General features: G+C 46.7%; 1 protein-coding gene across 2 annotated transcripts in view; it reads left to right on the top strand.

Annotated features, from left to right (window-relative positions):
• sema3c (sema domain, immunoglobulin domain (Ig), short basic domain, secreted, (semaphorin) 3C) overlaps positions 1–12,107 on the top strand; it is a 32,097-nt gene extending 19,990 nt beyond the window's left edge. For both annotated transcript variants that reach the window (XM_084701010.1, XM_084701011.1), the window contains 13 exons: positions 847–937; positions 2,259–2,378; positions 2,582–2,724; positions 2,815–2,929; positions 3,240–3,309; positions 4,227–4,371; positions 4,652–4,874; positions 6,020–6,108; positions 6,638–6,679; positions 6,879–7,036; positions 7,730–7,797; positions 8,494–8,624; positions 9,601–12,107. In XM_084701010.1, coding sequence (XP_084557136.1) covers positions 847–937; positions 2,259–2,378; positions 2,582–2,724; positions 2,815–2,929; positions 3,240–3,309; positions 4,227–4,371; positions 4,652–4,874; positions 6,020–6,108; positions 6,638–6,679; positions 6,879–7,036; positions 7,730–7,797; positions 8,494–8,624; positions 9,601–9,996 — 1,791 coding nt within the window. In that variant the 3' untranslated portion in view covers positions 9,997–12,107. The remainder of the gene's footprint in view (positions 1–846; positions 938–2,258; positions 2,379–2,581; positions 2,725–2,814; positions 2,930–3,239; positions 3,310–4,226; positions 4,372–4,651; positions 4,875–6,019; positions 6,109–6,637; positions 6,680–6,878; positions 7,037–7,729; positions 7,798–8,493; positions 8,625–9,600) is intronic.
• The last annotated feature ends 67 nt before the right edge of the window (positions 12,108–12,174 follow it).

The raw sequence follows: 12,174 nt of genomic DNA, 5'->3' as shown, positions 1-12,174 counted from the left end.
TGTGTCCGGCAGTAGGAACCCTGGAAGTAAGAGCGGGAAACCCCTCCAGGAGAGAAGTGCGGTTCCTGCAGTCTAACCAACGCAGCGTCTGCCAAAAGCTAATAAGCATGAAGCTTTGAGGCAGACTCTCTCGGCTGGGCCTCGTCTTGTGTCACGGGGGCTTTTGTTTGAAAGGTTCTGTTTTACCCCTCTTGGCTAGAACGTGTCAGAGTCTTAGTCGGGCTCTGGTAAGTATGCTAAGATGCTATTATGGGATGTTAATGCGTAGGCCTGGCCGCATTGAATCTGAGGCCGGCCAGGGTGAGTCACTCCCCGGCATGGAAGACGACTGACAGGGGCGCCCGTGTGCACAGGAGTGACGCCAGTGTTCAGACTGGAGAGGAATGACGGCGTTCAGTGCCAGAGACAGACAGCGTCCAGATCTCAACACCACCACTTGGAGAGCAGCCTGGTTTCCTAAACACTAGTCCCGCAGTGACTGAAGCATCTTCATCACATCCCCCAGCCAGGAGATAGAGAGAGAGGGGGGGTGGGGATAGTCACCAAGGTGCCTGTAAAAGTTGGATGAACCACTTGACTGAGGGGTATAGGGGCCCAAGGGGAGGGGGGTGAACCACATGATGTTAACACATTAGGAAGAAAGTCCTCCTCCTCTCCTTCATGGAATGTTCTATTTAATATCCCATCCAGACCAGTGACTCTAAAAACCAGGCAGAGGACACCACAGGACCATGTGGAATGCACCTAATCTCTTCTTTTTTGCCAAATAGGTCAGAGACCAGAATTCCCCCAATATTCCGATACAAACCTGTCTCTCTATTCCTGATTCCCTCTCTTGTCCTGCAGGAGCAAGTGTTCCACATTGACTCGCGAGCGGAATCTGGCAAGGGCCGCTGCTCCTTCAATCCCCAGGTCAACACTGTCTCCGTCATGCTCAGTGAGTCCTACTTATCTCTCTGTCTCTCTCGGTCTCTCTGTCTGTCTTACATCCTCTCCTCCTTCCTCTCTGTCTTTCTACCTCTCTCTCTCTCCGGTCTTTCTATGTCTGTCTCTCTTCCTCTCCTCCTTCCTTTCTGTCTCTCTCTCTCTCTCTCTCTCTCTCTCTCTCTCTCTCTCTCTCTCTCTCTCTCTCTCTCTCTCTCTCTCTCTCTCTCTCTCTCCGGTCTCTCTCTCCGGTCTCTCTATGGCGTCTGTATGTTTCTGGTCTCATCTCTGTCTCTTTCTCTCTCCGTAGATGTATTTTTATCTCTTCACCCCTCACATGCCCCCATGGCCCCCTCCATTCCCCCCCTCACCCCTCCTTATCTGCGACCTCTCAGGTCAGGCCGCACACCCCCTATGTCACGCCATGTTGTCCTCTTGATCTCTGATTGGTCCGTGCGTGTCAGGTTGCTGTTGACACACTCGGAGAGCGGGGCTGAAGGGCCGACGTGTCGCACGCAACATCTCGGCTTTCCGACACTCGAGCGTCGCCGAGTCAGCGGCCTCGCCTGGCAGCGTAGGACGTCCGGTCACAGGGGGCGGGCGAGCAGGGAGGACACTGAACCTCAACCCCCACCCTCCTCTGCTCTGCCAGCCCCCTCACCCGAGAGCACTGGCAGACTGGCTGTGTGAGAGCAGTGATCCAGCACTGGGGAGAGGCAGTCCCTGACTCAGACCACAACAATCAGAGCCAGTGTCTGGGCCAGATAAAAGAGACCTTATCTGTATCTGCCCCTGTCCCCACACTGAAGTCCCCTCATACTGGACTCCGTAGGGCTGTCGGGAGGCCTGTCAACACTTTCCCTCCAAGAACGGCCAGGCTTGGACCCGGGCCATAAGCCCTGAAAGCGACAGGCCTGGGGGTTAAAGGCTGGGCGTGAGGGGAGGTTGGGACCGGGGGGGCTGATGGAATGATGAAGTGACAGAGTAATGGAATGATAGAAAGCATGTTGCCAAAGGATTGCCCTCTGCGCTAGGCTATTAGTGGAGTAAAGTGAGTCTCAAACACAAGGCCTGTAAATCTGGCCAAGGTTAACTGCATTAGCGATTTACTGTCATCATGATAGACTTTCTGTTTCAGGCGAAGCAATCAATCACAGAAGAATTTCCATTACTGTTATTGCACTTGGAAAATATTTTTGAGTATCTGTTAAGAGGTGTTAAAAGGTCAGCGCCAAAAGCATTGTGGGAGTTGTAGTGTTTTGTTTGGTCAGGTGCGTGTGTGTTTGTGTGTGTGAATATGACCAGATTCCATACTGTGTGTGTGCTCTCCTCAGACCAGGAGCTGTTCTCAGGCATGTATATTGACTTCATGGGGACAGATGCTGCCATCTTCAGGAGCCTCACCACCAGGAACGCAGTGAGGACAGACCAGCACAACTCCAAGTGGCTGAGTGGTGAGCCATAATGATGCTCTTTATCCTTCCATTGACTGTTGATGAACATAACAATGACATAATGATGATGATGATGAAGCTGACTAAAATGGGATCAACTACAATCTTGAGATTGCAGATATACTTACTTTTCTTAAGTACTGTACATCTAAGAGAGGCAAACTGCCCAGCATTGACTACAAGGTTTGCTTTGCCTCTCTTAGAACCCATCTTCATCGATGCTCAGTTGATACCAGACGGATCGGACCCCAACGATGCAAAACTTTATTTCTTCTTCCGGGAAAGAATGACAGACAACAGCGGAAATACCAAGAACATCCACACCATGGTCGCCAGAGTGTGTCCAGTAAGTGTGTTCAGGAAGAATGGTGAATTTATATATGTGTGTGTGTGTGTGTGTAATCTTAGATGTTAAACATAATGTGTGGGTTTGTAGAATGACATCGGAGGCCAGCGGAGCTTGGTGAATAAGTGGACCACCTTCCTGAAGGCCCGGATGGTGTGTTCAGTGCTGGAGGAGGATGGCACTGAGACTCACTTTGATGAGCTTGGTGAGACAAACACGCACACTCCTGAATGTATCAATGAATCCAACCAGCCCAGACCTACAGCATGCAAACAGTCAGTCAGTTAAGGCCTGCAAATCACCATATTATCAGATTTACAGGTTTTGGTCATTTATGAGCAGGATCCATATGTACATCTGACTTTGTAATGAAAGACAAAGCAGTAGAGTCCTGTCTCACAATGCATCTGTCTTTGAGTCCAGGCCTATCACAGCATGTCAGTTCATTCCTCCCCACTCCCCTTCATGCCCTCTTCGTGACCATGACTGATGATTCTGTGTTCTGTCCCGACCAGAGAGTGTGTTTTTACTGGAGACTGAGCAGCCTAAAAGCTTGCTGGTGTTTGGAGTCTTCACGTCAACAAGGTGAGGCCAATGCTAATATTGCTCTCGGGCCTTGGATGCTATGCTAACAATGCTAGCCAGCACCAGATCTTAGTGGGAGTCATGTGATGAGGGATTCCCTGCGGAGAGGAGACAGTGTCTTGTTACAGTAAAGTAACGGCTTACTCAAGAGACTCATATATAGGCTGCTAGATTGTAGTTGACTTAGACTCTATGGTTCTCACATTTATTATCTACCTTTATGTGCAGTGCTAGTGTTGCAGCAGACTATTTCTCACCTTTTTTACAAAGTCTATTTTTGAATATTGCTCTGCAACACTTTTCCATTAAAAGTGAGTGTTGCTGCAAGGAAGATACACTTAGACTGGACTATATCAATAATATTGCATGTTTTAGCGATGTTGCTCATAGTAACAAGCCAGTGGTAATATGTACTGGTGAATCTACAAGGTCATTCTGTCCTCTAATTGTTCTGCAATGGTCTAATTGGTCTAATAGTTAACTCTTGTGACCTTGCAACAGGCCCTTGGTTCACCGGTAACCCGAGAACCAAATCAAGGCTACAGTAGTGTTGCCGGTCTCTCTGTCTCTAGCCAATTGAAACAGAGGGAGCCTTGAGGTCTCAGCACACTTTGTTATTTCTATGTCCACAACGTGTTTCTTCCTTTTCCTCTCCTTCACACGACTGTGGTCTGCTCTTTGAACAAAAGGGCTTTTCTGTTTCACACTGATGTGGTTAGAAGTGACCGGGACAATCCACAGCATATCCTTCTGGAGGGGGGTGTGGAGCAGGGAGTGGTGTCCCCTCTGGAGGATGGCAGTGGTTCCACCCAGATGATATGCCTTAGATCTCTGAAAAACAGCAGGTTTCGGAGGGACTGTGATGTTTTAACTGGGCGGATTCACAGATCCTGAATGTGTGTGTCTCCTCTCCCCAGCTCTGTGTTCAAGGGCTCGGCCGTGTGTGTGTACAGCATGGCTGACATTCTGACCGTCTTCAACGGGCCGTTCGCACACAGAGAGGGGCCCAACTTCCAGTGGGTGGCCTACCAGGGGCGCATCCCCTATCCCCGGCCTGGAACTGTGAGTTCAGCAGCCCTGAGAAAACCTCTGTCACTCATTGCATGACAGTACACGTGAATAACTGAAAGAAATATTCAGTATCTAGTAACAGTGATAAAAAGAGATTGAGCAATATACAGTCTGTGTTTTTATGTTTATCATGCTCTTTTCAAAAGGTCTGACTGGAAATAGATCCACCTATGTCACAGAGCTAATCTCACTCCTCTTATCTATATTCCCCTATCTTTCTTTATCTCATATCTTTTAATATCTTCTTGCTATCTCTCCTCGGTGCGTGCAGTGCCCTGGTGGGGCGTTCACTCCAGACATCCACTCAACCAAGGAGTTCCCAGACGAGGTGGTGACGTTCGTCAGAAATCACCCAGTCATGTTTAATTCCATCTACCCAATCGGCAGACGGCCCCTGGTGGTGCGCACCAACGCTGACTACAAGTACACGTCCATCGCTGTGGACCAGGTCATTGCTGCTGATGGCCACTACCAGGTGCTGTTTCTGGGAACAGGTACTGGAGACCAAGCACCCTCTGGTCCACCTTCAATGTTGGCGTGAACCAGGGTTTGTCCAGGATGCGGCACATTAGAATGACTTCTTTTGAACAGTTCCAGTGTCCCCCATCTGTGCCTTTTGCTTTGTTCTCACTATCTCATCATTTTTACTGACTGTGCAGTGTGTTTCAGTGCAATTCCTGTCTGTGTATTTAACACAATTGATCAAAATGTCCGCTGCCGCATTTTTCCATCCATAATGCTGACTCAAAGTCAGAGGAAAGCAATTATCTACTTTGAGCACGGATGTGTAAGGCCAATCAGAGCACAGCTGTTTCATCACTCCAGCACAGTAGCCCATCGGTATGTGGCACAAACATTTGTACACGCTCCATAAAAATGCGTAAAAATGAGATTTGCGATTTGTGCGATACACCTTTCTAATGAATGGTGATTTTATAAAGAATACACACCCACTGAAACTAAAACTCTCAGTGACAGATAGGCAAGGTACCTAAAAGTGGGGGCTGGTCCAGCAGACAGCAGCTTTGAGGTAAAGGGATGGTTATGGAGGCAGAATTGTGCTGTGGAGTTGAACAATCCAGGGAGTCTTTCTCTCTCACACACACACAGCTGCTTATGTTTATCAGCCTTCCAGATTCCTGAAGCGACGCCAGCAGTGTCTGCCTGCAGCCGGGTAGGCAGAGCAGCGGGTGCTTTGTGTCTGGGATGAGGGGGGATTTTATCAGGGATTTCCAGGAGCTCATGGCTGTAACTTCTGCTCTCTCTCCTCCCTCAGAAAAGGGGGATAAACAGACGTGAGCCTGGGTTGTGGAGCCTCTGTCCTCCCTGTGGCCTATGTCCTCAGATCCTCTGTGAATTCTGAAGTCCCCCCCTCCGCCCCACTACTGGGCTCTGTTGATACTGGTCACAGCAATCACGCTTAATTCAAAGACAAATATGTGAGAGGGGAAACAGAGCTGGTTTTATTTATTTTTTCAAGGGTGGTTTCCATTTTGTATTCTAATTCCATGGACCGCACGCACGACCCTTCGGTGCACTTGGCCTGTGGTGAGGTTGGTGTCTGTCTGGACTGTCTGGACTGGACTCATGTCTAAGGACTGTCTTCTCTGTGTGTGTGTGTGTGTGTGTCCTCCTTCAGATAAAGGAACAGTGCAGAAGGTAATTGCTTTGCCTACCAATCGTTCCCTGGACGAGGATCTAATCCTGGAGGAGCTGGAAGTGTTTAAGGTTCGGTCCTCTCTCTCCCTCTTTCTCTCTCCCTCTCTCTTTCTTGTTCTTTCTCTCGCTATTTCTCCCCTTCCTTTTCACTCTGTCTGACTCTATCTATCTCTCCCTCTCTCTCACATCAAAGGGAAGCAACCAAAGCAAGCTTGGCCACCACACAAAGAGATGTGGAGCAGACAGGGGTGCAGCAGAGAGGGGTGGAGCAGACAGGGGTGGAGCAGAGAGGGGTGGAGCAGCTGGACTGCTAATGCACGGGGCCACGTTCAGGACAGGAGATAGATGACCTGGGCACCATTTGTACAGCTGAGAAACATACACACCAGATCCAGATACTCTATCACCTCTCCAGAGTCTTCACACGTGCTCTCTTGGCCTCGACTGTTGATCTCAGATAGGCCCTATGTGATGCTAGGTCTGTCAGAGCAAAGTCTGCAGTAGTGTCTGAATGCACCTGGACTGCATTGTGCATTCAATTCTTTCACTTTCACAATGTTGCATTTGGCCAATTTGGACTTATTTGTTTTTATTTCAGAACCAGGCACCAGTGACAAACTTAAGGATATCGTCTAAAAAAGTATGTTGGTATATCATCCACTACTCAACATATGTTTCTATGCAGTATCATACACTGGTGACAATCACTTCTTAAGGACACTGACAAAGCAAAAATATGTATAATAACCCAATATTAGAGCACAAATGCTATGCTCCATTCTTCTGTCACTAAGTCATTTATCATCTGTCTGGTTGACCTTTGAACTGTCGGCTTACAGCAACAACTTTACGTCAGCTCCGAGCATGGGGTCTCCCAGGTGTCCCTGCACCGTTGCCATGCCTACGGGGAGGCATGTGCCGACTGCTGTCTGGCCAGAGACCCCTACTGTGCCTGGGACGGCCTGAGCTGCTCGCGCTTCTACCCCTCTGGCAAGAGGTACACACTGCTGATAACACACACTTGTACGCACACTTCTGATTCTAACACACACTTGTACACACCCTCCTGATTCTAACACACAATGTTACACACACTTCTGGTTGTAACACAGACTGCTCCAGCTGGGCCCTGCTTGTTAAAGGTTACACATTATCACCTTCCTTCACTTCAGCATACCTCATGTAATGACTGACAGTAAAAGACAACTGTAACACATTAATTTACTCAGTTAAAGTTGTTTTTGTCCAAGAGAAAAGTAATCAGCTCAGTGAATGAGTCTGCCCAGCATGCACTTCCTACCCCCGCCCCCTCCCACAATCAGTCAGCCACAGGTCATGTTCAGCTTGGTCCTGGAACAGAGAGCATCCCTACCCACTGTCTCTCTCTAGCCTCGATCTGCTTGAAAGGTGTCAGCTATTTATTCTGCGCCATCCTGTAAGTGTTGGAAGTGAGACTGCACCATACGGTGGAATAACACAGTCAGATTTTCCTCAAACAGCCCAGAGTCTGGCTCAACATGCTTCTTTCTTTACTCTCAGTTGACAGAATGGTTGCCATTTGTGGTTTCAGCCAGGAAAGCTCCTAATCTTTTCAGATGTACAGTGTTCTGCAGCTTGATAACATACTTTGCAGAGTAGTATTAAAAAGTATGTGATGTGTCTCTGTGTGTGTGTACCATCTGCTACCCAGGAGAAGCAGGAGGCAGGACATTATCCATGGAAACCCTCTAACACAGTGCAGGGGATTCAACCTGAAAGGTATGGTACACCCCAGAACAAGTCACTTCATATTTACCATGCACACCTGATGGGGGCCACTGAATCATTGGAAAGGGTGTCATTTAGGTCCAGACCCTCTGGTAGTATCCAAGAATGAAGGTTCAGTAACGGGTGCACTCACAGTGTGTTTGCGTGTGCCTGTGTTTGTGTGAGTGTGTGTATGACCGTTATGTTTTGGGGGTGTGGTGTTCTCTCCAGTTTAGAGCTAAGAGTCAGAGACTCAGCTGCCATACTTCAGTCCAGCAGAGAGGGAGTCTCAGTCTCGAGGGTTTTCTGTGAATGAATGTGTCCCATGAGATCTTACCATATGGCCATTACACTAATTAGTCTATACGCTGTCATTCATCTAGCACACTGACAGATTACTTGCCAGAACACAAACAAGAGATGACAATGTTGACAGCTGAAGTCAAGGTCAGCCTAGATCTATCTGTCAGCAACAGGAAGCTTTCCATTGTGCATGCAAACTCCTTGAAGCAGCAGTGCGCCTGATAATAAGGTTGGGGTTTGATAGGGATGCAAGTGTCACATTCTCATCTTTGGTCTGGTCACCCTCCCCTAACACATAAATACCCAGAACAGAGTGAGATGACTACAGCTCTGCAATCTGCTGATCAGTGATATTGAAGTGTGTACGTGTGTGTGGGTGTGTGTACGTGTGTGTGTGTGGGCTAGCTTACAGAAATGCAGTGGAGATGACGCAGTACGGAGTGAAGAACAACACTACCTTCCTAGAGTGTCTGCCCAAATCTCCCCAGGCTTCCATCCGCTGGCTCATCCAGAGGGACAACGACAGGCGGAAAGAGGTCAGAGTTCACCCAGGGGTCAAATATCCCCTTTCAAGGTCACAGATGTGGATAGCTTCATGCGAAACGCAGTAAACTCCCTATTCCCTGTAAATGAATAACAGACGAGCCATAAAATATAATCTCTTTGATATGAATGAGACCAATGACCAGTTCTCCTTTTCCCCCAACATATTGAGATACATTAGGGAGTCCAGAGACTGTTACTGTCTGATATTGTGTCATTCAAATGAATGTGCTCTGAGCTTGATCCTGGTTTGCAATGCTTCAGAATTGATATTTCAAGTTTTTTACTGGCGGTGGTACCGAACAGTATAATCAGCTGCAGTCAAGATCAAACAGGATATGGGCCATAACTAATGAGTGGTATTCTCTACAGGGAAATATTTCAGAAATAACCGACACTTTTAGAAGCTGTCCTAACTCCCCCTTATACCATGGTTAAATGGAACTACACACAGGGGGTAGTAGCATGAGATGGACTCACATCTTTAATACATTTAGCCTTGAATTATTTCTTGCTCGTAAAGTTCTTCCATTACTTTGGTATTGGTTTCACTAAAGGGTAGAAAAGCCCGTCCTTATTTAATTTAATTCTTACAGTAAATTGGACATTTTAACTTCAACAACTATTATAAGATCCAGCTTGACTCTGAAACTGGTGAACTAGGGGCTAATATTATTATGCCCTGGGAGGGCTTGTTCAAGTGATGCACATAAGCCAGTACTTTAAACTGAGAGTTTATACAATATTCTATTGTAAGTATGACTGTGAAACCACCTCTCTCTCTCTCTCTCTCGCTCTCTCTCTCTCGCACTCGCTCTAGCGCTCTCTCTCTCTCGCTCTCGCTCTCTCTCTCGCTCTCTCGCTCTCTCTCTAAATGTGTCTGTCTCTGTGTATCTATCTATATCTCTCTCTCTATATATATATATATGTACAGTATATATTGTGTCCTTCTTCCCCTCCACCCTCCAGGTAAAGCTGAGTGACAGGGTGCTCTCCACAGAGTACGGCCTGCTCCTACGCTCTGTCCAGCTGTCCGACCAGGGCCTGTACTACTGCCTGGCTACCGAGAACACCTTCAAACGCACCGTGGCCAAAATCCGTCTGCGGGTCCTGAGCGAGGCCATGGTGAGCGTGCTGACAGACAAGCAACAGTCCCCCTGGGCGTGGGCCAGCTCCCTCCACCCCAAGGCCCTCCTGGCTGCCTTCAGCCCTGCGGAGAGCCTGGCCGTGCAGCAGTACTGCAAGGAGAGGAAGCAGCTCCAGAGCATGCACCAGGGCCCCCTCCGGGGAGACCTGGCCAAGCTCAAGCCCCTGATGGACCACAGGAAGAGCCGGAACCGCCGGAATCACCTTCCCGGGGTTTGAACACAAGGGTTAGGAGGAGTGTGTTGACTTGGTGATAGACACACACATTCACATACTACCCCCCCCCCCCCACACGCACACACACACACTACAACACAGACTCTGATGTTCCACCCAGTGGATCTAAAGGCTTACTCTGGTCCCTGCTCCATGTTGTGTATGGTGGAGTTGAATGTGAGGGACTGTGATCATGGCCTGGGCTTTCTCTCGTCTTACACTATATGCATGAGGCTCTCGCACCTGAGGGCTGTGATGCAGTATACGCAAACACAACACAAATGATGTGGATTCATGAGTTACAATCAATCGTCACAAATGTCTTTCTTTCTTCAGCTTGAGAGCACATCAGGTTGGCTTCAAACGAATGCAGAGCGTACAAATCCTTATGGCTGGGCAATGTGAATAAGAGAAACATTTTGGAGTGTGTGAGTATGTTTTACTGTGGACACTGGCTATAAGGCTCAGTCCTGCAAAGATAATGTACAATTATAGTCATACTGTGTTTCTGTTTACATCTACTTCACTTAATATTTTTGCTAAATTTGCAGATTTATGTTCAAGGTGTCGTGTTAACCTGTATTCTTAAAGGTATGCTCAGAATATTTGTTCTGTTAACATGGAAAGTCCTGCTCCTCCCAGGGTTTCTAACTGTTTCTTTATCTTAAGTTCCACCATGGCTGTCTTTACAAAGGACAGATTGTCTATGGTGTGGTACTGTGTAAGTTGTCCTAATAAAACATACTGCGGTGTCGGAAATTAAAACACAGTGGATAGGCCAAAGTACTCCTCCAGTTCAGCTGGCACCCATATGCAAAAACCTTGTACATTGGCTGGAACAGGAACCTAAAAGCTTGGCTATGCACACATGCCTGAACACTCACACACACACACTCAAACACACACACTCACACACACTCACGGGTGATACGTTCTTGTGTTTAAGCACAGAGGCATGTTAATGTGGACACGCTTCATCGAAATGTCATACCATGTCCTGATTGGGTACTCTGTGGTTGCTAGGTTGCATTCACTCGTGTATCCCATGAGTGCAGATGTGCCTCCCAAGCCAATAGCCAAAGCAGAATCTCCCCTCTCTCACACATACACCCTAGCCTAGCACATACCCTGTCACACACACAAACACATTAGTAAACACATACATGCTAAATATTCTAATAGGTTTCCTAAACTGAGGAATGCTTGTTGCTAAGCCTTCACCTCTGAATCAATAGCCAACACATTGCTACATGGTGTTGCTACACTGATTGATTGCAGCTTGGCTGTGCATGCACTAATTAGCTCAAGCATTTTAACGCAGTTCAACTTCAATTTAAGGTAAACACACAACCTTGGGCTAACATTGCTACTTTGTTGTTTGTTGACAAATCGTTCTGGCAAATCTGTTTGATTTATACACTGTGTTTCACATCAAGCAACCAATTCGTGCATGGCTAGTTTGTTGTCACTGTACAGAAGCATGTGCTTTCGTGGCTGTTTCTGGTCTTAAAATGGATTACAGTATTGGTTGACCACAATCATAACAGAATCGCATATATATTGGATTTCGTAGTCAGTATAATTCAGTGTTTTGTTCAACTAGGGGAATATTTTTCCTTTCCCTGAAAGCCAGCCGAATCAAGAAAGACATAATGAAACTATTATCAAAGCTATCATAGTGAATTACTCATTCGACTCAAAGTTTGGGAGAGGGTCAAACTAGCTTCCTCATTTTATATAGTGTGAATAATTCATTCATTTTGTGGTTTCGCCAAGTATAGCCAATGTAGATATAGATGTCTTTGGTTTGTGTACAGTTCATTTCTTATTTTCATCATTGTAACTTATGTTAATGTTGGACTTTTGTGGATATGTGTTCATCAGTGTGACCCTACTGTATATAATTTCAACAATATTCATTCGGTAACCATGACTGTATCTGCACATTGCAGAGATATATTTTCAAATTATTTTTTAATACCTAACATATTGTTTCCATAGTTTCGTCATCATCACAGTTAATGTTGTGTCAATGTTCTCATGAAACTTATGTGTTACTATTTATTAATGTAATGTCAGCCTGAATAAATACATTAAACTGTATGTGAATTTTATTGTTGCTGTTCTTAACTTCTGTTCTTAAAAATATATAAACATATATTTAAAAACATTTGGAACAAC

This window comes from Hypomesus nipponensis, chromosome 7, assembly GCF_054491055.1.
Source record: "Hypomesus nipponensis isolate SF chromosome 7, ASM5449105v1, whole genome shotgun sequence".
Classification (NCBI taxonomy): domain Eukaryota; kingdom Metazoa; phylum Chordata; class Actinopteri; order Osmeriformes; family Osmeridae; genus Hypomesus; species Hypomesus nipponensis.
This window is presented reverse-complemented; position numbering and strand designations above follow the sequence as displayed.